General features: G+C 41.0%; 1 protein-coding gene across 13 annotated transcripts in view; it reads left to right on the top strand.

Annotated features, from left to right (window-relative positions):
* The window catches only part of lrch1 (leucine-rich repeats and calponin homology (CH) domain containing 1), a 251,315-nt gene that overhangs the window by 21,063 nt on the left and 204,307 nt on the right, over nt 1–25,945 (top strand). For all 13 annotated transcript variants that reach the window (XR_005076873.1, XR_005076874.1, XR_005076876.1 and 10 more), the window contains exon 2: nt 21,992–22,136. Coding sequence is in view for 9 of the 13 variants with exons in the window: in XM_037109402.1 (XP_036965297.1) it covers nt 21,992–22,136 (145 nt within the window). In the remaining 4 variants the exon portion in view is untranslated. The remainder of the gene's footprint in view (nt 1–21,991; nt 22,137–25,945) is intronic.

Consider the following 25,945-nt stretch of genomic DNA (forward strand, 5'->3'; position numbering starts at 1 on the left):
TGTGTGTGATATTACAACCATGTAATTATAATATAATATAAATCTTGTGTCTTTGTTTTATCAGACAGGAACCAACATACTGGAACATCTTGATTCCATCACAACAAGCACACAACCCTACCTCCTGGCTGTAGGACGAAGGAAGAAAGAGGTCGACCAATTCTTTATCATACTTGACAAAAACGCCATCAGTTGCAGGTCGGCCTCCTCACTTTGTGCTTTTGACGAATTGTTTAAGGCACATCAGTTTTTGCTACTACATACAATCCCATGCTGTACAATATGTTCACTTTCATCCAGACCACTGTGTACAACATAGATGTTGGCAAAGTGAAGGAGAGTCCACGTGTCACAGAATTTCGGGCTAGGTTGCTTCATTAGTACTTGAACTGATCTGTTTGACATGAAGTGTTTTCTTTGTCAGACTGAGTTAACTTGCGCAAATACACTTGTTGGGCATTTACGAGTAGTTCATGGTTACTTTGATGGAAAAAATGTTCGCCTTAAATGTGCTCAGACTGGATGTGGCTGTGTGCTTGGAACTTTTTCTGGGTTTAGGAAACATTTAATCACCAAACACACTGACGGTATTGACCAACAAGTTAATAACAATGTCAGTTTAAGCAGAGCAGATCTTGGTGATGCAGGAGAGCTGGTGACAGTTAATGTAGAGGAGACAGCCACAACATCTACCCTGTTGACAAAGTCCAGTAGCAGCACTTTAGATATGTGTGCTACTGCTATTTCACAACTCAAAGCAGCTAGATTAAGTCAGTCTAATGTCACGAGGTTTGTCTCATCCATGGAAGAAGTGATTTTTGAGATTCACAGTCAGGCTAAGGATGTAGCTTTACAGTGCTTGTCTCCACAGGATACAGAAAATAGAAACAAAATAGAACAATCCTTCCAAAAGTTAGAAAATCCATTCACATCTTTAAATTCTGAAGCAAAAATAAACAAACACTTCAGAGAGAAATGGGGACTTGTTGAGCCTGTTCAAAAAGTGCTTGGCACAATATTTGACAGCAGAAGAAACAAAACTACTGGGACATATGACCAAGTAACTGTAACCGATATGTTTGCATATGTTCCCATTTTGGAAACATTTTACAAAAAAAAGAATTTGCAGACATGTTCAAGCCCAGGTATATTCCCAAGGAATGTGTGTATGCAGACTTGAGAGATGCCACCTATTTTAAAGAAAGTCCCCTATTTTCTCTAGAAAAAGATGTCTTGCAGATTCAGCTATTTTATGACGACTTTGAACGTGCAAATGTCTTGGGACCCAAAAGGGGTTTACATAAATTAGGTGCTATATATTTTACTTTAAGAAATTTCCCGCCAATCTTTAGTTCATCTTTGAATAATATTCATTTATGTGCTCTATTCCATGCACAGGACATCAAGCGATACAGTTTTAGTTTGATTCTTGAACCGCCTCTTAATGATCTGAAAGTGCTAGAAACAGAGGGACTTAAAATTCCAATTTTTGAACTTATGATTCATGGTACTGTAGTTCAGGTCACTGGGGACAATCTTGGTTTGCATGGTCTGTTTGGCTTTGTGGAGTCATTTGGGGCTCAATATTGCTGTTGTTTCTGTCTCCTTGAGAAACACTGTTTTCAAACTTTATTCTGTGAAGATGATCCAGAATTTGTTTTAAGAACTGTTGATGCACATGCACAGCACTGTCAGACTATACAAAGAGATCCTAGGCGGCCCCATGTATATGGTGTGAAACGCTTTTGTCCTTTGAATTCACTTCAGTATTTCAACACAGTCAACAACTTCTCTGTATATATAATGCATGATATTTTAGAGGGGGTTGGTCAGTTTGAGGTGAAACTGATTCTGAAGTACATTCAAGGCAACTTCCTAAGTGCTGAACAAGTGGCTGGTAGAATACATGCATATGACTATGGTTTCAATCAGCAGTGAAACCGTCCACCTCTGCCAGCAGATATGTTGATGGATGGAAGCACTGATTTGGGGTTGAATGCCATACAGTCTTGGTGCTTGTTACGCAATATTCCTTTGCTATTTGGTGATTTGATTGAGACAGATGATAAACACTGGCATCTCCTACTTTTGCTCCTACATATTGTTAACATTATATTTTCACCAGTCCTGTCAGAAGGCATGACCATATACCTCAAACATTTAATCATTGATCATCATAAGCTGGTCAAGCAATTATTTCCTGAAATAAATCTCTTGCCAAAGCATCACTTCATGATACATTACCCTCGTAGCATAAGGCGCATTGGTCCAATTTTGCACACATGGTGCATGCGTTATGAAGCCAAACATAACTTCTTCAAGCATCAGTTAAAAAGCTTTAAAAAACATTACAACGACATTAGCCAAAAAGCACCAAAGTTATATGCCAATGTATCATGAACCCTTTAGCAAGGAAAGATTAATCGTAGGTCCAGGAATAATGGTGACACTTTATGAGTTAAAAGAGGGTGCAGCAATTGCTGCAAAATTTGGTAATGATTTGTCAACCCCTGTGTTTTCTGCCAAATGGATAAAATATCATGGTACAGAGTACCGTTGTGACTTCATTATATGTACTGAGGTAGCATGTGAGATGCCTGTATTTTGTAAGCTTGACACGATTGCTGTAAAAGATGACTGTGTTATGCTCTGTGGAAAATTGATAGAAACCATGTGTTTTGATAACCATTACCATGCCTTTAAGGTCAAGCTGCATCCAGACAAGGTTCTAAAAGTATTGCACATAATTGATCTTTTTTACTTTAAACCATTCAGTGTTCAAATGAAGTATGGCACGACAGATACGGCCTTATATGTGGGTCCATATTGCCATTTTATGTAGACCAAGGGTCAGTGTTTTAAAGTGGTGGCATTGTTAGGCTTACCCAAAGTTAAACATGGTGTTTTATATGATGTTTTTATGCAGATGGGATCAGTTGCTTGGCACACCTGCAACCATTTACCTCATAAATGTTATATTTACAGTTCACTTCGAGCCCTGTAATGGCATGGCAAGTACATTGTTACACAACCGTACTGTTACATTGTGGCTTGTGTTTTTCCAAAAGTGAATGTGAACAAGTTGTTGTATTGGGGTGCCTGGCACGGCAGGGTGGATGAGATCTGCACTGAGTACCTCAAGTCTCTGGATGTTGTGGGGCTGTCTTGGTTGACACGTCTCTGTAGCATTGCATGGCAGTCAGGGACAGTAAAATAAATAAACTAGTTACCCATGTTATTATACCTTGTCTAGTGATGGAGAATGGGCTGGACATTGATGTCTGACCAGAGGAGGGCAGCTGCACAAGAATGTTATGTTAGCTGCACAACTTAAGATCAGGTATCTTGTTAACCAAATATTCTCCAACATTAACTGCATTTTTTAAAAATGATGGAAAAATATGAAGGCTTTACATCATTTTGACAGAAGAGTGAAGGTGGTCTACTGTAAGTTAGTTATGACCTAAAGTTTATTGGATTATGTCATTTCCATGAAATACCTGATAATTTGAAAGAGAGTTGAACTTATTTCATCAGATTCATCCCCTCCATCCATTTATGTTGTCTACACATCAAGTGAACAGGGAAAAAGTAAATTCTAAGCCAACAGTTGTAAACTAGAACTATTACTACACCACAAAACTCATGTAAACAGTATGCTTTTTCTTTTTTTTTACCCACCACAACCCTCATCTCTCAAGTAAGCCCATTACCATCATCATCATCATCATCATCATCATCATGTCCAGCCCTGTTCTGCCTTCCCCTGTTTCCCCTACGAAACCCATCAGCCCTTCTACAGACACTTCGCCCACGTCTCCCCCTGCCATCCCCTCTAGTGTTATGAGAAGAGCTGGACTCGTGTGTGCTCGGTGCTTCGTGAACACTGCTGCGTCGCACAGCTGCACCACTGCCGCGGATGGATGCTACGTGACCGTCGCGGTAGAAAGAGTGAACACTAACGCTGGTCCCAGCGGGGTTCTCACCACCACCGCTACTTTTTACCACATCCATTCACTCCCCTACTGATACGAGTTCGTGTATCATTTCCATTCCCACCTATGTTGGGCAAAGGGTCGTATGTTTGTGCTTGTGCATGTTCCTCGCTCTGCGCGGCAGCGCCATTGCTATGCAAAGACGCACCGCGACTAGTAAGCTCACTAATCGCCCGACCGTCATCTCCCAAAGTTAGATTTTCCATTTCAGAATCAGAATCAGCGAATGGGAGCTCAATCACTTCCCTACGTGTCAACTATTTGCTTGCCATTGTCGTTTATTTCGTCTCAATAACTTCTAAATCCACCATTGCCGCTTCAGCAGAATAGCTCTGTTGCACGCTGTCTCCGGTCTCTCACCCAACAGTTTGCATGGGACTTCCTCGAACATTTTGCATTGAAGCATGACGTATTTCTGAGCTAAGGTCTAAGTAAGAGATGTCTGCTGGCTAGTGGTGAGGAGTATGAACAACATATAACCCCCCGTTAGGAGAAAACAGCTGTTTTGCTGAGTATAGTGTTGTGTCGCAAATTTGCGACTTTGGCACTTAACAATGTCGATAACCAAGTGTTAACCACCTGTTGTAGACCTGCCTTACTATCTGGGTGCTGACAGCTTATTGAGGAGCTACATGTGTTTCTCCTTTCAGAGGATGCCATTGCTGAGGCATCAAAGATGCTGCAACAGGCCAAAAAAGGAGGGGGCTTTTATTTTATCCAGCGGATTTAGCATTTTTGGGCCCTGAGCCTACTATGCTCCCTCTGAATCCAGACAAGTTGTTTTATTTCCTCCTTGACTCTGTCTATATCTAAGCATGTGTTGATGCGCATTAATAATCCTGGTGTGTTTTGAGTTTGTTACTCAGGACCATCTAAAGTTGTTGTAAAACACTTACAAAAATATCGCTTTTTTCACCAAATGCACACAGCAACAGATGATAAATAAGGCTCAAAATCAATGCACAAATAGAAAAAAAAAATAGGCCCTTACATTGTAAATCAGCACAGGATGTTTTTTATGTTACACTGGATGAAGTGAAAACATTTGAAATGACAACATGCTGTATCATTTAGTGTTAAGTCTGAAATAAACACTGGTATCACATGCAGTTGTGTACACAAGAGATACATTTACATGAAACATTATCACTCTGTCTCAGACATTTGTATGTATGAATGTGCTGTGCAAGGTCTTGGGCTTGTCATGAAAAACTGGGACAAATCTAGGGGAAAGTAGGAATTCCCAGGAATTTCTTGTCAACAAGACAGTTTCTTGTCAACACTAAACACCTAATTAGCATTAGAGTTGACCGTTTTACTCACTTAATGGGCCTTTGTCCAACAAGTTTTCCAGCCTCAGGTGCACTGTCACACTAGCTGTTTTTATAAGGGGCAGCAAGCTGCCAATTTAGCTGTCCTTTTTCTGGCAAGGTCTGTGGATTTAGACAGAAGGCGGTAAATTGGGGGTCTGTTTTGGTTGGCCAATTTGACGCCTCAGACGGTACATTTTTTTTCCACCTCCATTGCTATCTAAATCCAAGCTGTCGATGTGCCAGCAATTGCACGAGATAGGGGGAGGTGTCGATGATGTGCACTGTTGTTTGATCCACAGCTGGGGAGTTTTAAGGTAATATGCATGCTCAATCACAGTTTGCACAAGTATTGCACACAACTCAGAATGGTAACAGCATGCCAAGATTATGTAACCTGAACCAGAGACGATAATTTCTGGCTGTAAAATGCTACAGACATATGCAAGCCAACTAATGTAGCTGTTGAATAATAAGTTATGTGTCCAGCTTGACAGCTGTCTGCAGCTCAGCTGGAAAAAAACAAGTCTGAGCTACTCTTGTCAGACCTCTAGCTTGGTCACTAGCACTTTTTACACAGCGTCTCTGCATTGTCTCTGGTTAGGGTTGGTTCACCAATCTGCCGATGGTGATTCAGACAGAGTGAAGCATCTCCGCCGTGTAATTCATACAGAAAGCTGGCGCTGCAGCTCCTAAAGAGCCGTGACAGTACACGCCATGTTGATGACGTCAGTGTTTCCCAGGTGTCCCCCTGTCAATCTAAACCCACAGATAGTTTATAATCATATGGATGCTGTTATAATGTGTTGTGATTGAGATCCTGACCCACCAAACATCCTGGAAAGTGACAAAGTAACGTTTGTCATGCCAAATTAGATAATCACCATCAGTAAACTGGACACTGTCTGACTCCCTTACTCACTGGTTCTTTTCACCAATAATGCGGCCCTGATACTACCTCCAGAGACACATGAGTGCCGGAGCAAAATTTCACTCCTCTCCCCATCTGAAACTTTCACATAGAGGAGGTTGCGGCGAATTGGCGCAGGATCCCTGCATGCAAACGGCAGTGTGAATGGGACCACTGTCTGTTGTACTTTGGTCTCTTCCCCCGTGTAGTGATGGCTATGGAGGTTGCCTAGTGCAGGTATGTGGCCTGCACACCCAGCTCTGCTTCTGGACCTCAATGTCCTGGTGGTCCAAAGTGCCACTATGCTCCGAGCAGAGTCAGCTAACAGAGCTAATTTATTGCTACATGAGAGTAGCAGGAGGCATTAGAGATGTAACGTTACCGGTGTCATGGTAAAACATGGTAAATTTCCCGACAGTGAAGGTTACTGTTTAAGCTTTAATTACCATGGTAATGCCACCAATATTACAATGTAAAGTCTGATAGGGTGAAGCCACTTGCAGCCTTTGCCTTTGATAGGTGCTTTTTAGAAATTCTTATGGCTTTATAGTTCAGTATGAACAGTATAATAATTGAATCTAGCTTTTTAAAGTAAGATTGAGTGTTAAAACAAGGAATTGACTGAAAGAAATGGAGAAAGTGTGTTAGTACAAACATCTTGATTGCATCAATCCTCCCAACAAAAGAGACTGGAAGGGTTCTCCAAAAATCAGTACTCATTACTTTAAATTTGCTCAATTTTGTTTTGCCAATTTGCTCTTAGAAGATCGTCTAGATTTTTGTTGCAATCACACCTTGATATGAACATTTCCCATAGGCTTTCTTAAAAGGAATGGACTGCAAGTACTTATTAACCATTGTAGAAATTGGCATCAGTTTGCTTTTGTCCCAGTTCATTGTAAATCCTGACAGGCTGCCAAAGTTATTGATAATAGTTAGAAGAGAGAGTATTGATGTTTGTAAGGTGGTGATTAACAAAAGGATGTCATCAGCATATAACGAGGGGTGACGTTTAAGCCCATATGTAGATGGGAGACAGAGGGGTTTGTCTGATGCTCAATCCATCTCAATCCATTTCATGAAGAAAGGTCCAAACCCAAATTTCTTGAATGCAAACATCATATTAGGCCGCTTCACTTGATTGATTGCATGTTGTGCATCTAAGGAAATGACAGCAGCCTTTTGGCAGATTTGAGGTCAGCCTATAATGCTCCAGCATGCTTAAAAGCAGGGGTGAAATTCTAGAACCAAATACTTAAAAGAATTCTACATGCAAGCCATCTGGACCTGCTGCCTTGTTATTGGGGAAGGAGTAGATAACTGTATTAATCTCATCTAGATTAATATCAGCATCTAGCCCATTAATTGAATCCTTTGACAATTTGGTTACATTTTGATTTTCGAAAAAAATATCCTCAGTGTCAGGATCTGGTTCGCCCTGAGATTGGTAAGTACTTGCATACAAATTTGCAAAATATATTTTCTATGCTCACGTTAAAATTCATGACTATGATCAGATTTTTAAGATGCATGTATACTCCTTAGTCTGATTAAAGTCGGACCAGATCAGCTTTTTCTTAGTCAGATTAATACATTATTATTATTATACATTATAGATTATTTGATTGATAGTCACATTACTTATGTATGTATTCGCTCCATCAGATTGGATCGTATTTTTACGTTCTGCACAGGCTTGAGATTTTTTTCCTGGGGCCGTGAGCTGGAAGTAAAAGGATGGCGGCAGCGGCAGCTTTCCTCCGAAATAACCGCAAGCAAGAGCGCCACTGTGAATCTAGTTTGTGTAATTATCATGTACACCATATGCGAAATGTACAAAGATGAAGCTTCATCTTGCTCTTCGTATGCCATCTTTCTCGAATGCCGAGGCAGAGTTTGTTGTTGCTAGTGACCTAAAGAGGTCAGCCGGAGGTGGCTCTATTACCACTAGTTGAAATGGGTACAGCACCACCTATCATACCGGGGTGTGACATGCTTCGGCCAATAATTCGATTTTCTCACCGGCATGCATACTCCAACAATTGCAGTTGTCCGATTGAGTAGTATAGTTGAACTATGGCTATAATCGACTAAGCTGTGCATGTAAATGTACTGTTGAAGTATGCTGAGGTACTAACCGGCTATATTGCAAAGTGCATATAGAACTGTAATTAACCCCTTCAGACCTGCATTTTTTTGGCTGGGCAAAAAAAAATTAAAATAAAAATTAAAGAAATAAAAATTAATAAACTGATTTTGACTCCTCTCCAAAATAAAAACAAAGTGGAAAAAATACATTTTTGGTAACTCATGTATTTAATTGTATTTTTTCATGTCCATTCCAATGGACGCCATGGCCAGATGGGCGTAAAGTATCAAAAACTTTTTTAAAAATAAGGTTGAGTTTTTCTACACATCAATCAATCAGGTATGACCTAAACATCTGGAACTGGATGTTTGCATGGTTTTTAGTCAGTGCACAGTTCTGAACATGCACATGAACTTGATAGGTGTGTCACAGTGTGGATATGGAACAGCAGTGGAGCTGCGGAGTGGAACCCGGAGCCTGCAAGAAGATAGAGAAATGACGCAATCTTGTAAAAACATGTGCATGACCACAATAGATGTATGATTACCTGAAAAAAAAAAAAAAAGACTGGAACTTCCAACACATAACCATACTTTTTATATTAGGGTAATGAACTGATAGAACGTTAACTTGGAATGGAACTGGAACTTGAACATGATGTTTTCATATATTCTCATTCTCGATCAGTAGCCTTGAAGCAGTTTTGGTGTGGCACAAAGCACAAGTGGATGTTGCACTTGTCACAAAAGACGTGTGTCTTTCCTGTACAGTATGGCATCTTGCATCTGGTAGCCTCTTTCTTTTCATCATAATTTGGCATGTGGTCATCCATGACATACTGCACTTCAGGGTTACATCCTGAACTGGTCTGTGAGCTGATCTGTGGGGAACACAGTGTGGTTCTGGAGACATGCTGGGTCTTCCACGTTTTGCTGCCATTGTTTAATGGACTCTCACGAGACACTGGGCCACATTCATCTTGAAATGGAGGAGATCCTGGATGTCTTTGGTCTGGATATTGACCCTCTTGGCACCCAGCCTGTACTCCAACCAACTGTTGGCCACAGTCATGCCTCAGTGATTCACTGGCTAAGATGGTACACCACTCCAGCTCCAAGTCCTAGCTGCTTCTTGTGCTCTTGTGATAGCTCCATCGTAGTGTCTTGGTGCAGCAGGAAGTCGTACTCCATGCCACTTTTCCCACACAGGAAGTATATTTTCACACCCCATGGGTGTGGCTTACCTTCTAGTGGTAGAAGATCCCATTTAATGAAAAATTAAAGTCACAAAGGCACTTAACGGCAATATTTTTGCCCGTGGTACGGCAAAATGCCCGCGTAACAAAATCCCACAAATACAGGAAAATTCACGTTCATTTCAAATTTCCCGCGACCGAAATAAAAAAATTATATAAATTATATAACCGAAGTTTAAAAAAAAATCTTTAAAAAATATCATTGCACAGTGTACGTACGTACATTAATTAACGTAAATGTAAGTTTTAGTTTTAATGTTTAGAATTAAATTCCATAATGTTATGTACATGTACACGTACATATGTATGCATGCATATGTATGCTTTCTTCAGCCTCCACCACCTCCGCCACCTCCTCCTCCACCAAGAACTTCGTCTTCAGTCAGCATCGCCTCACTCAAAAGGTACATACATAATTTATTTTATTGCTATTTATTAATACATTTATCATTTATAAATTATTTTCTTCATTTCAGATTGTATTTTGGAATATTCTTAGTGTTTTTTTCAAATATTAAGTCATATTTGTAGAAGAAATACAGGACTGGTAGGGGGCCTGGAACGAATTACGCTATTTATAGGGAAAAAGGTGCTTCGACTTGCGAAAATTTTGACTTACGAAAGACCCTCTGGTACAAATTCATTTCGTAAATCGGGGTTCCACTGTATTTATATATTGTGTGTGTTTATCATATTTGTGTTATTGATCCAAGAGAAACGCAATCTTAATTTTGCTGCACCACTTTTGTTGGTATAGCTAAATGAAAAATGCTTTGGTTGAATGACTGATTGATTGATTGATTGATTGATTGATTGATTGATTGATTGAACATGATCTACACCAGGCTACTGGTATGCTTGTTTCTGACCAAACTGTTAGAAACAAGTAGTCAAGTGGGTGGCATGATGCCCAACATCCTCTGGTGCAGGGATGTCAAAGTCAAATACAAGCCGAGGGCCGGACTGATTCAATCTTTATTAAAACATATTGAAATGATTGCACATAGCCTATTGAACCAAGACCTAACACGGTGTATACTATTTAATGATTAAATGAATAATCCAGTATTTTTTTTATGGCTCGGTCAGTAACTTCAAGTGAAAACATTTTTCAGCAGGCACACAGACAAAAACAAACTTCCTTCAAAGAAAAATCACGTCCTGTACATTAAATGAATAAAGCAATATTGTCTTACGGCTCCGTCAGTAATATCAAGGGAAACCATTTTCAACAGGCAAACAGCAAAAAAGTAAATGTCCTTCAAAAATAAAATATGTTCCTTAATATCAAGATAAATGTATAAATGAAATTACATGCATGATAAACTGAAAATGCAAAATTGTGCTGCTCTATGAGCCTACGAATTACTGCCTTCAAATAGTAAAATGAGAAAATTAAAAAAAAAAAAAAATCAAATTAGTTGTATTCTTTCTCAGGGCTCTTATCTGCAATTTTCCCTGAGTCCATTAACTGAAAAATAAATATAAATAAATAAAATACAAAAAAATACAATAAAATAAAATACAAAAATCTATGGCACAGACAAAAAATACCTCCTTGATGATGAAACATGCAAACTCAGCAGCACCCACTCTCATATTTTTCCTTCAGTGTGTCATTGCACTGGAGCTCAGTCCACTCCATTTGTAGGTTTGGTGGTGTGCTTTCCACGTCAACTGCAAAAGGATTGCTGAGCAGTTCAAACCTGCTCTTTTGGGCTTCAAAGTCAGCAAATCGGCGTCGGAAGTTGGCGACAAGTATGTTGAGTTTATCAGCAAACTGTGCACTCGGGAACACAGTGGTAGAGAGCTTCTCTTTCATGGTCTGGCAGCTGGGAAAGTGGCTCAAGTTTTCTTTCCGCATCTGCGTCTCCCACAGACTCAGCTTGGTTTTAAATGCCTTCACTGTACTGTGCATATCAAAGATGACACACCCCCGTCCCTGCAGCTGCAGGTTCATCACATTCAGATGGTTTGTGATGTTGCACAGAAACGCCATTTCACACAGAAACGTTTCATCTCGGAGCTCTGTTGTGTCTTTTCCTTTGCTTTCCATGAACAGACAGATCTCCTCAAGCAGCTCGAAACCTCTTAGCAGCACCTTTCCCTGGCTTAGCCATCGCACCTCTGTGTGATAGGGCAAGTCACCATACTCCATATCTAACTCGCCCAGAAATGCTTTGAACTGACGGTGATTTAAACCTTTGGCTCTGATGAAGTTAACTGCTCGCGTTATGGTGCTCATTACATGTTCCATTTTCAAGGCTTTGCCACACAACGACTCCTGGTGTATAATGCAGTGATAAGCTGTCAGCTCATCTGTGAACTTTTCCTCCTGCAACTTCTCACCTTGCCACCAATCCACTCCTGTGCCCACACATCGCGGGTGCACCGTCTGTTGTCAATCCCGCAAGTTTTTCCCAAGGCAGCCCCATCTCATTTACACATCTGGATACCTCTTCATACAGATCTTGTCCTGTAGTTGTGCCATGCATAGGATGTAATGCCAAAAGCTCTTCTGTAATGCTCAGGCTTGAGTCCACTCCACGGATGAAAATTGACAACTGGGCAATGTCATGTGTCGGTGCTCTCATCTACAGCAAGGGAATATGTGATGAAATCTTTTCCCTTTCCCACAAGCTGTTATTTTAGATGGTTAGCTGGTCTACACGTTCAGCAACCGTGTTTCTGCTCAGGCTGACGTTTGAAAAAAGTTGCCTTTTGTCTGGGCACACTGCATCACAAACTTTAAGCACACAGTTTTTTTATAAACTCTCCCTCTGCAAATGGCCGGGTTTTTTGACCTCTTCTTGCGACCTCTTCTGCCACAATAAAACTAGCCTTGACTGCAGCCTCGCTTTGTGATTGGGCTTTTGAGAACAGAGCCTGCCGGGCTTTAAGACCTTGTTTTAATTCTTCCACCTTCTTTAGTCTTTGTTCCGTGTCCATATTCTTGTCTTTCTCTGTGTGTTTCTTAGACGTTTCATGGTGCCTTCTTAGATTATATTCTTTCATTACAGCGACACTTTCTCCACACAGAAGACACACAGGTTTGCCTTTTACCTCCGTGAACATGTACTCTGCCTCCCACCTGGCTTGAAATCCCCTGTTCTCAGCGTTCACCTTCTGTTTAGCCATTTTTTTAGGGAGGGGCGTAGCTGAAGTTGACATCTGCTCTGACTGCTGATGAATAATGAAACCGATGCCCGCTTGCTGCACTGCAGTGAGTTTGCGTGCTACCGTTGCATTGTGGGTAATGTAGTATTGGCGCGCGCAAAACACCAGCAGGCGGCTACGGCCAGCGGGCGGCTGCGGCCAGGGGGCCGGTTTAATACTAATCAAATATCATCCCGGGGACCATAGATAATGAATTCACGGGCCAGATCTGGCCCGCGGGCCTTGACTTTGACATATGTGCTCTAGTGGGACTGGGTCTGCCTTTCGTGCACTGTTCTCTTTACAGATGAGAGCAGTTTCACACTGAGCACATGTGAAGGAGTCTGGAGACACCGTGGTGAACCTTATGCTGCATGTAACATCATCCAGCACGACTGATTTGTCGGTATGTCAGTGATTATCTGGGAAGGCATATCCTTGGAAGGTCGCGTGGACCTTCATGTCATAGCCAGCGGTACCCTGACTGCTACCAAGAACTGTGTACATATCAGCCTGTGATTTCAATTATTTTCTTTTCTTTGATTTTCAGTGTGATTTTGAATCCAGGGTTGATGATTTTGGTTTCAGTTGACCATTGTTACATTTTGTTATCAACAAATTAAACAATGTACATCAATGAAGATTTTCAACTTGAATAATTTGTTCATCATTACACAAGACACACATTCACACATTCACAGAAGGTGTGACTCTGATTAGGGCACTTATGTGTTCAAGTCACATGTCTGGTCAAACACAAGTATTAGATGTAGGTGGTGTTTATCAGAAAAAAAGCACCAGTAATGTTGCTCATGTGCAATCCTTTGAGCTTGATGATCTTCTACTCGCCATATGAACACCAGCTCTGGGACCTGTCGCCCTCCAATGTCCACAGCCTCTGACTCCACTCTCTTGGACACTGCATTTCTATCATCCTTTCTGTGGTGATGATGTGCTGAGTCAACAGTGTCATTCTGGAAGCTCTAACAAGCAAAACATCATATCATCATGAGTCCAAGACAGTTGTCATGTTAGTACGTGAATCACTGATAGAAACAAATTAAAACATGTAGCAGGCCCACCACTTCTCTTGATGTTTTAGCTTTGCCATATCTAATGTTACCATAGCCAGCTTCTGCTAGCTAACCAGAAATAAATAACATCAAAATACACTTTCAAAATAATGTCTGAATGCCAAAAAAGCTAGCTTGACATCTATCAGTACTAGCAATGGCAATGTTTGTCGTTTAAGTTCAGTATGATAATATTAGGTGTTTACTTACAGGTGAATGAGCCACGGATAGCCACTTTTTGTTAAATGTTGTGATAATTCATAGTTTTCGCTTTGTTCGTCCTGCTGGAGGACATAACAGTAGCGGCACAACCGGGACACAATACAGAGCAGCAACACAGTTGTTTTGGGTAATTGTGATGAGTGATGAGTGTGATGTCCTGTGCTGTCCTGAAGTATGTACAGTGATATTAATTTTGTCTTGTATATTAGCCCACTGTACATCTCATGGTCCTGATGTCAACAGCCTTTTGCCATTTAATAAAATGTTTTTTAAAGAAGTCTTGTAAGTCATTGTTTTATTGCTTAATTTACATTAAATATAAGAAAGTAGGGATAAATAGTTGACTTGTATAGAATAACATGACACCGTGGACTGGTTTTCCTCCCATCCTCCCCAATTTTTTCAGTCTCCAGCCGCTACTGCCTCAAAGGTACACTTATTGTTCCCCTTAATATGGGAACATTTTAGTACCCTGCCTGTTAGTACCTCATTGGGACAAAAATCGACTTAAATGCTCAAGGTGCTAAAATGTACCCTTTGAAATGGTGCAAATGTGTTAGCCCTAACCCTAACCCCCATTTGTACTCAATACAACACAAAAAATGTTTCATCCATTTTTTTTTTAATCAGGAAAAAATTAAATATAAATTGAAATATTAAATGACTGCATCTTGAAAACATTCATTTACAAAATGATACAAGTGTTATAAACATAGCAACACTGCATTTAAAACTCAACAATTTGCAACCTAAAACAATAAATCAAATTTATAAATCCCCTCAGCTTCAAATACTTCTCAGGGTAACATACAACTTATCATCAATATGGTACAATATGATAGTCGATTTCTTGTCCTGGTTTGATTACGCTCCAGTCCTGATCAACTTTGACTCAGAATGAATGCAAGTTGGGAAAAGAAGCTTACCACACAGAAGCCACAGTGTGTTAATATTTAAAATATAGTTAATCAGGAAAAAAATGAGGAATATCCTTTGCATCTAAGTAATCAATGAAAACATCTTTACATGCATATTTCACACTGTCAATAATGACCCCGGAAACATGCTGCAGATTTTAAATGCATTTTCACTCCGCTGTACATCAGCAAGATCATCATCTCTGTACATCATTCCCGTTGTTTAGATCAGTGTCATTGCTGTTCTCAGGTAGCAAATGTTGCCTGTGCGATTACACATGATGCCTGTCAGACTCATATAATGTAAAATATGATTTACAGTCATATAGTCCACAAGTGATATTGAAGTTAGATTTGCGTGCATGGATAAGACCAACATGTTGAATCAGTTTCATTAAGGTGAAGGTGGTTCTTCTACATCTGGGACATCTATACAGTCAAGGCATATTTAGCTCAGCAGATAAATCATTCGAGTGAACGTGACAGGAAGATCCTTGTCACCCACCTCAGTAATGTTCAGTACAGCACATTGGAGAAAGATCAACATCTTCTTCATGTAGGGTGGGTAAGCCAGGTCAAAAACAAACTAGGCACAGAAGACTGCAATTACCTCATGTTCAACTCCACTTCCTTGGCATAGCTTCACACTGTCCACTCTGACTGAAACTGGAACCTCCCTGGTAATGGCCATTTTCCAGTCACTGTCTACCAGCTGTACAGTTGGATAGGACTCTGACTGCCACACTGCAAAAACGTTTTCAAAACAATGGTGAAGCAAATAACTAAAACAGATACAGCTTAATTATCAAGGCTCCAAACCTGCACTTGAATTTATCAAAAACCTGAAAATGTAACAATTTGACAAGCACTATGTAAACCTGTTTTTAAATGTGCTATGCAAGTCATTATTCTTAAAAATATAATAATAAAATGATGAAATAATAATAATAATAATAATAATAATAATAATAATAATAATAATAATAATAATAATAATTCATTGTTTCCAGTGAGGAATACAAACAAGAAGTTTCCTTAAACTTTTTTTTTTTTTTGGATATAAGAACTGAATCCACACCTGTCCAATTGTAAAGCAGTGGTCTGCTTTCTCTTTGAAGATGAGGGGCAGCAAGATAAGCACCGCACGAAAGTCAACTTCTGTAAGATATGATGAAATAGGTCTTTAAAGTAAACCTTCCCCTATGACACTACCAAAAAGAATACTTTATACTATCCATTAACCTGAAAGTGGTGGTAAGAAAACAACAAAAACTCATAAAATGACAAAAGTGTTTCAAGCAAAATACTGACAATATTATTATTGTGCTTATGAGTACCAAAATAGAACAGTAGTAAACATGGTAGATCTTCTGCCAGCATTTCCTCCCTAGCTTCAGAATACATTTTGGCCAATGTGAATTTTCCTTTCACCAGCTTAATCACCTTTGGCACTATGTGGCCCTCTTTCCAGCAACTTTCACTAGTGCAGTTGATGCGCGTGTGTGCGCTGCTGTGTAAAAAACGCACATGTGTGAGCCATTACGGGTCATTGGCCCTTCATCATTGGGGTTTGACGTTGATCCTTGTTCATCATCAATGTTATCTCCAGGATGCATTGAGGCTTTTAACTGTAGGAATTTTAATGATGCCAGTCTTTAGCTAGCTTCATCTTAAATATTAGTGATGTGCAATACCACTGATTTTCTTTCTGATTCAGTTAGAAATAAAACCAAAAATGGCATTGCTGATACCGACAGGCTATGCAGATTTTGTACAAAAGCTTAATGTGTTATGATAACAGAAAGTTTTAATTAATTAGTTAATTAATTAAAAATAATATAGTGTGCAATGTTATGTTTAGTCCTACTTTATTGTTGAATTCAAGGCTGTGTTCTCTGGGGTTCACTTGAACCTTGGGTTTAAGAATAAGAGTGTACATGAACTAAATTTCCCAATTCTGATCCACAAACCATACCATCCCCAAACTGTATTAGTGGCACTGACAGTCTCACATTGTCATTGTACCCCTTTTTGTGGACTAAATGGTTCAGATGTGAACCCCTGATAATTTTGGAACTTACATGTACCTTTTTAACCCAAAAAAGGTAAATGTACATACCATATGGAACAACTCGGAACCTGTGAGGGTACATTACCAGCTGTTGTACCTAAGAGAACAAAAATGACCCTCAGTTGTACCCTTTTTTCTGACAGTGTGCCATAAAAAATATCTAAACTTGTTGCTCATCTATTGCTTTACAGGCCAGAATTCAAGGACTACATTAAGTTCTAAACTCTGCCTGACACCTATTTATTTTGCCCTCTGTTTTTATTCCTTGTTTTGCATTATCTCTAAATTGTCACAATAAAGTTTTGAAAACTACAAATGTCTTTTCTTTATACCTCCAGCATAAACAACTGACCCGTTACAGTTCTTACACTTTACATGATGCACCACGAATAACAACTGAATTAGGTAAGACTCTTGTTTATTGAATCTTCTGGAACACATGTAATAAATACCACCACAGCCATAGTGGATCATTTATCATTTAGACAATATATAGTACAATTAGCATAAACAACTACATACAGGCGGGACTTCTAGAGGTTTCTTGACAGATTATAAACACAGGTCAGGCTGCTGATGTTGGTATTGTCTCAATCCTCTACTGTTTCAGCAATAATTTGACTATGCATTTTTACAGTAGTGTGTACAAGCTCTATTTTCCATAATAACAGCGCCACCTAGTGGTCTAAATTCAGAAGGACAATAGATTATAACATTTTTCACCAGGTGTGACTTAAATTCCAAATTTGGTGAGTTTTGGGGTGTGTTCAGGCAGTGAAATATGTGATCATTTTGGACAAAGAAGAATAACAAAAAATAATGATAATAAGAATCACGAGAAAAACAGTCAGGACCTTGCAGGTCCCCTGCTTGGACCCTATAAATCTTTACAATTGCAATAGGGTTCCTATTGTTGGTCCTTGGAACAGGTCTGCTTGCATACACATTCCCTCAGCCTCTTGGGCTTGGCCCCCTAAAAATGCCTGGTATGCCCGATGGCCAGTCCAGCTGTGATGGTAGGCCACGCATCATCTCATCTTGAACACTGGCACACCACGGGGGTGTGTCCTCAGCCCCCTTCTCTACTCCCTCTTCACCCATGACTGCTCCCCCATCCACCCCACCAACACCATCATCAATTTCTGGAAGTCCAAACGCACAGAGCTCTATGCCCTCTACATATGCACGGGGAAGAGGTAAAGAGGGTAGAGAACTTTAAGTTCCTTGGGGTTCACATATTGGCCGACCTCACCTAGAGCACTCTCATCACTCATCAGGTGGGGAAGGCCCACCCGAGACTTAACTTCCTCAGGAAGCTAAAGCACGCTCATCTCCCTCACCACTTGCTGACCAACTTCTATCAGTCAGTGATAGAAAGCCTCCTGACCTACTGCTGCACGGTGTGGTTCTCCAGCTGCACAGCACAGGACAGGAAGGACCTGCAGCAGGTGGTTAGGGCAACGGAGCGTGTCATTGGGACACCACCCGCTCTCAAGGACATTTACACTGTCCAACTCAAAAAGAAGGCCATCTGTATTGTTAAGGACCCCACTCACCCCAGACAATACCTGTTCTCCCCCCTGCCCTATGGGAAGAGATATAGATCTTTCAGATCAAGGACAAAGAGACTGAAGAACAGTGTCTTCCGACAGAAGCGAAATGCACGCTGGGCTTTCGCGTACGTCATACCTGGTGGGCATGGTGGTGTGCTCCATTTTGATGTTTTGCCCTAAAGTATCATGTCCTTCAACATAAAATTTCCCATCTACACCCAGTTGCTCATATATGTAGATGCATCGATACTGTATCATATCCATAGCACCACCCACTGTACACAAGAATTAAGCCTCAGATCACTCATTCACACTTCCTAAATACATGAACAAAATTGATTATGCACATGTATCATGATGAGATGCCCAAAATACCCATTAGGACCCATACCCTCAGTCCAACAGGATGTTGGTCAATTTCATTTCGCCACCATTTTGAAAAGTTTTCAAAAGCTTTTGCCTGCGTTACACCTGGTGGGATGGTGGCGTTGTCCATTTCGATCCCTCGCCATAAAGCATCAAGTCCTTATAACTTAAAAATACAATTTCCCGTCTCCACCAAATCGCTCACACATGTGGATGCTATCGCCCTGAATACATCTATGCATCAATACCAAGTCATATCCTTAGTGCCAAAAAGAATGACAAACATCAACTGATTTACGACATTTAAAGTTTTCTCCACATCATGCACTAGATGATGACATCCAAGCAACAGGTGAGCGTGCCCTCCGACGGCACTGCAGCCCGACGTGCATGGAGCTAGAGCCTGTTCATCGTTGCTTGCAGCTTTAATGATCTTTATATTGTCAAAAATGAAAAGCTGCTATGTGTGCCATTGCTTCTGAAACAATTCCATTCTATTCTATTCTATTCTACTGGAAAATCAATCAATCAATCAATTAATCAATCAATCAATCAATAAAGAATGGCCATCCGTTGGCCCACTATTGATCGGCCCATTGGGAAAAACAGTGGCTATGCGTGCGTTCAAGCGTGTGTTTGTGAGCACGCTTGTGTTTAGGGACACAAAAAAAATATTTGCCTTGGGGCTTATCATCATGATGTTACGCTGCTACTTTCAGCCACATCATTGTTCATAATTCACGTCCATTAATAGAGGGTGATTACATGTCTTTTTTTTCCTCTTGAGATGTCCGTACAAACAAAGAAAGGGAAGAAAATCTTCTCCAGTATGAAATAGACACATATTAAACACAAAACACCCCTATCTTGGATTAAGTTGTCTGAGAGTGCCAATAAAATAAGTGTGGCAACATCTTACAACAACCTCCCAGAAAACCCCAGCAGATAAACACTTTAGTTCACATAACATTGGCCATAATAACTATCCTTGAACTTATTCTGAGCATGCCTATGTTAGCATCAAATCATAAGTTGCCCGATTTTTTAAGACAACAACTCAAATCAGTCCAAATAATGTCACTCACGAGACTGTCACATTATGGATGTGGTGCTATCTTTGCGTATCAAAACTCAGCCGCTGATTCTGACATGTTGAGCTTCACAAAGAAGACTGCCAGGAGGAAAAGGCTGTACTCAACCTTGGCCCCATGCAGTTTAACTTCAACTTGGTTGAAAGCAGCGTGAAGTTTTTCGACCTTGGTGGGAGGATCCTGGAAAATATGAACAGATGAGTCCTGGTAGAAGAGCCGTCCTAAGGCCATTTGCCCAGGATGTAATCTTTTTCAGCAATGTAATGCAGCTGTTCCAAAATACCAAGGACCCAGTACTTCTGGAAAGAAATCTGCAATGCTCTCTTCCTCGGCTCCCTCCAGGACTCCGCTGATTTTTAGATTTTGTCGCTGGCTTTGGGACTTGAGATCTGAACATTTCTCCTGTAGTTGCTTCAGTTTCCATGATTGTGATTAATTCTGATGGTCCAGTTGTGTGATCCGCTCAAGTGCACTGTTTAGACTCTACAGTCTGCGTGGTCTTTTCCTAGCTTTCCTATTTTGTCCTCAACGCACAGTTTCTGGCTGCTGGTTATGGTCTCTGCCCAAAGAGCTTCAATATCTCTGCTCAGGTCCTGGTAAAGGGCCACGATGTCAGCTTTAAAAACAGCTAGGGAAGTTTGGAGAGATAACTGTAGCTCAATTCTTGCAGGGTTAGGGGTACCTCCTTTGCCATCTTGCTACTTAATGTAGCTGAGCTTTTCCCACACCATTTCACCTTTCCCTGCTCTTTCTCGCATGAAGTATGGTTATATGTTGCAGTGTCAAATTTAATAAAAGGTAATCTCTGAAATAAATGTTCAATTCACAATTAGGATGTTATTATGTGTTGATATAAGAAAAAAATATTGGGAGCTGCGGGACCTCTGTCTACTCCATTGCAAGTCATTACTGAAAGTCCCATTTAAAAAAATCTTTAGAAGTTGTCATTTTATTTCCCCTCAACCTTCACTGAATGTTTCAACTGGGTTAAGCACCCATGTAGCTCAGCAGTAGTTTTTGGAAAGGACATGACTTTTCAGGAGCAGAATGAACTAAATGAACTGAGATAAGACCGTGATTTAAAGCGAAGCTTTGCTGAGCTACCTTTGGACAGTTTTATACATTTTAGTTTTGTCAGTAAATGTGGCATAAAATGACTCAAACCTAGTTTAATCTTGGAAACCCTGGTGTTGTTTTCTGTTAGTTCATTACTGTCTGATTTGGATCAACAACAAAACAGGACATGACCAGACTAAACAAGACACTGAGTATCACAGAGAAAACCATTGGTGCCAAACTGTCCTCCATTCAGGACATTTCCAGAGTTTCCAGGAAACTGACAGGAAATATAACTGCAGATCTTCATACCCTGGACAAAACCTTGTTCGTCAATATAAATTCTGCACACTGTATATATTCTATGTTGACATGTATGTCATGTGACAGTTCACAATGTTATGTGAACTAAAGTGATTATCTACTTGGGTTTTTTTTTTGTATCAGACTTTCTGTTTTTGTGAATTGTAGCTCTTTTCTGTACACGCAACATCTATTGCATACTTTTTATGTATAAAGTATTTTTAGATAGGCCTGCATATATTTTACTTACTTGTATGTATATATCGGTTTTGTTTATCTCTGTTTAGCTATGTTGTCCTTGAATAGCTCTATCTACTGTATGTTTATCTGTATTTCTATCAAATCTTCATGTAAAAGCAGTCAGATTCATTTGATTTGTACACATACTTGGTTATTAAAGCAGATTCTAATTCTGATGCTAAATATGAATTTCATTTGAATGGATTGGGTATGACTTTGAATTTGTCCTTGATGGTTTGGGCACAGCAAAGCAGGGTTTTTGATGGTTTTAGTAATAACCTTTTTTTTGCTCTCTTTTTGTTTAAAATGATCAATTCATGATAAGTATCTCTTCGTAATATTTTTGATTTAATTCTTTCATACTTATTACTTTTGTCTCTGCAGACTTATCAAAGAACAGACTGACTGACATCCCCTCAGAGGTCTGCCTCCTTGTTGCCTTGGAGACACTAAACCTGTATCACAACTGCATCAGGACCATTCCAGACAGCATCATCAGCCTACAGTCACTTACCTCCTTAAATCTCAGGTAGACACAGTCACACTTATGCATGCTTGGTGTCAATGGCGTCTTATGGTGCAAGAAACTAGAGTAGGGATAACTTTTGTATTTTAAGAGGGCATTGCATTCTGGGTATGATGCACGGTTGTTGCTTGTGACACTAGCTAGTCTGTCCAGTATCTCTGAATCAGTATTTTGTGAACTGATGCATATTTTGTATGAACAATTGCTAGTAAGTTTTGTTTTCTCTTGCAGGCCTTATTGGTCATCATGCAGGAAATATCCCTCTGCTTTGCAGCAGAAATTAGCCAAATGTCTGAACACGTGAAAAAAATTAAAACTACAGTATGTATAGTGGAACTGTAACCCTTAAAGCTGGTGGCAGTCTGAGTTTTCCACTTGTTAGTGTTGCATTGTAACTACTGCATGCATTTAATTGCATGCTCTCATACACTGTTTATTTTATAATAACATAATATGTTGTAATACCAGTTTCATTAATTCAGAATATAACTCTCACAATAACAATCCAACACAGACTACGAGATTGGTAAAAAGTTTCAGACACACTTAAGTATGACTCGTTACAATTAAAGAATAATTCTGGTTTATTTAAACAGCAGCCTTGTTTCGATGGCCAACGCTATACAAGAAGATCCAAGCTGAAATGAGTTAGAATTATTCTTTAATTTTATTATACCAGTGGCTAAAATGCTTTGTTGTCCATTGTGTTTTCACCATGAGCCATGTACCATGTACCGTGTATCATGTGTCATGGTTGTGTTTGTTTGTTTATTTTTGTCTGTGTGTGGCTGATGTCAGATTTGTGCCCAATACTTGGAACACAACATCTGACCACATCACAGAGACAAAGCAAAAGAGCATTGCTCATCAGTGAGGGCCCTGCGATGAGCTGGCAACTTGTCCAGGGAGTACCCTGCCCTCACCCTGAGTCAAAGCTGGGATTGGCTCCAGCAGCAACACCCTGCGACCCCATGGAAAGGGATAAGCGGTTACGAACAATGACATGACATGAGAGAAAAGAACACAGGGCAGCCACTGTCCCTAAAAACTGTAGATTGTCAGTCATGGTCCCCACTATGAAAAACAGGAAAATATACTGTCGTTATTGCAAATCTTAATACCTGAGGGAAGGTTGGACTTTATATATATATATATTTATATATATATATATATATATAATATATATATATAATATATATATATAATATATATATATATATATATATATATATATATATATATATATATATAGTGATGCCTTTTGAGCAAAGTTGTCCCCGGAAAATGGGAATTCAGATGAGCTCATGGGGAGGGGGAAATAACCAGTGTGATAAGCTGGCGCAGAGCATATAGGAAATCTTAAGATGTGAACTGTAGGTCTTTGTCATGCATTTGCTGGAAATACTATTTTTCAGATTGCGTGATCGCTGTTTTAATTCCATATACTTATTTTACCTTGTAACTTGCTGATGTATGATTATGTGACATCCGTCCATGTGTTGGTTATCTCCATGGGGGGTGTGATTACAGGTTTAAAAAAGGTTAAAAAGTGCTTGTATTGTTTTTGTTTTTTTACTTGTCATTTTGAATATGATTTTGCACCTGTGGATCCATTGTGAACCACTTTTCACCTTAATGGTTGTTTTTCTTTTCTTTTTTGCATGAGTATTGGAAGTGGCCTGACTTAAAGTGGCCTTTCTGACAAACATCTTTGTAACTATAAACATAGGCAGCAGGGTGGTAAAAATGGTCAGCATCTTGACATCAGGTGAACACTGTCAATCAACTTTGAATTTGTTTGATTACCAAAAATCAATTATGTGTCCACCTTTCCTGATCCTGCGAATTGTCTGCTCAGAACACAGTCTGCCTGCTGAGAGCAGTTGAGGTTTGTTACATTGAGGTTAAAATTTAGGACCCAAAAGCAGACCATACACAGGAGGCAGGATAGGGGGAAACAAAAGGCGAGCTTTAATCTTACAGAAGCTGAAATGTGCAAAAACAAGGAGAACAAAACAAGTCAAGGACTAAAACAAAGTAGCAAATAAAACAGCTTAAATAAAGTGCTCAAGTCAGGTTAGGGGGAGATGGGGCAGTGGGCAATCGAGTGGGGGCGAAGGCTAAGACCCTCAGTAGGCCAGCGGTGGGGGCGAAGGCTGGGACCCACAGGGAGCCGGTGGAAGTTGCATAGGCTGGGACCCATTGGAAGCCGGCAGGAGCAACGTAGGCTGGGACCCACTGGAAACTGGTGGAATCGGCGATGACTCTCTGGAAACTGGCAGTAAAGGTGTAGGCAAAGGCTGGAACCCTCAGGAGGCGGCGAAGATGAAAGCCTTCTGGAAACAGATGGCAAAGGTGTAGGTGAAGGCTGGAACCCTCAGGAGGCGGTGAAGACGAAAGCCCTCTGGAGGCCGGTGGGAAGAATGAAGGCTGGGACTCTCTGGATGTGGACGGTGAAGACAAAGGCCCTCTGAAAGCCAGTAGCGAAGATGAAGACGAGGGCTAAGATCCTCTGGACACCAGCAGCAAAGACGAAGGGCCTGTGGAGGCCGGTGGCGAAGACGAAGGCTGAGACCCTCTGGAGGCTGAACCGTCGAGTGGGAAACCCCCCTGGACCTTGGCAGGGCCACCAACGGAGGATCACTGGGAGCTGTCGGCAAGGGAGCCAACGGAAGACCACTGGGAGCTGTCGGCCTGGCAGCCAATGGAGGGACACTGGAGGCGATCGGCCTGGGAGCTGATGGAGAATCACTGGCAGCTGTCGGCCTGGGAGCCGACGTGGAGCCACTGGCAGGGATCGGCTGGGCCGTTGATGTCGAGGCACCGGCAAGTGCTGGCTGGACAGTAGACTGAGGAGCAGGAACTGGTGCAGGCAGGAATGCTGACAATGGGAGGTGTTGGTCTGGGAACCGACAGAGGGACACTGGCAGGTTTCGGGCTGGGTGTCAGTCACGCCAGCAACGGAGAAAACCCAGCAAATGTCAGCTGGTCCGCATCAATGGAGCTGGGACTCCAGGCAGGCATGGTTCAGAGGCATTGACCAGGCACGGCTCCTGGGCGCTGGACAGCAGAGAAGAATAAGACTTGGGCAGTGAGGACGAACAGCAGGAAAGGGCGCCAGGCCTCAGGGAGCCAGGATGCAGCCGGGAACATTGCCTTCTTTCGGGGGGAGGCACCTTGGAAGCAAGGTGGGTTCCCAAGAGTGGGTCCACTGGAGATTAGAGCATGAGCTAGGGCTGGTAGCTGGACTGGGGCTGCAGCTTGAGCTGGAGCCACTGGCGTAGGTATCAGTGGTGCAACCGGTGCCGCTGCACCAGGGCCCAGACACCGTCAGGGGCCCGTGAAGGAAGAAAAAAAAAAAACAGCTGTCCAGAATTGCCACAGGCCCTTCTTTGTGTGAATGAAATAGCTGGGGGCAGGTCGGTAAGGTAACGCTGAGTGGCCTTGATGCCTGTCAGTTACGATGAGTCGTGTCTAGTCACCTCTCTGCTGTGTCTGCAGCTGAGCACTGTTGGCCGATGCATGTCTCTCTCCCCTGGCCGGGAGAGCTATCATACCATAAAATACCAAATAATAGCCGGGGCATTTATTTGTTTCAATCACTTAACAGACCAGGCATTTATTTGGCACCAGGCAGCAATTTGGCACAGGAGTTTACTTCCTTCCTCTCAAAAATCCTGGATGAAAATGTCACACACTTTGCCAGCTTCTCGGTGAATTCTCTGGCATCCCTCTGTAAGTAAAGTTGTTGCGGCAGAGGAAACAATTTAGCCAACCAGCACTCGCGGCAAACTCCTAATTTTTGCTGTCAC

The sequence above is a fragment of the Acanthopagrus latus genome, chromosome 9 (genome assembly GCF_904848185.1).
Source record: "Acanthopagrus latus isolate v.2019 chromosome 9, fAcaLat1.1, whole genome shotgun sequence".
NCBI classification, from domain to species: Eukaryota; Metazoa; Chordata; class Actinopteri; order Spariformes; family Sparidae; genus Acanthopagrus; species Acanthopagrus latus.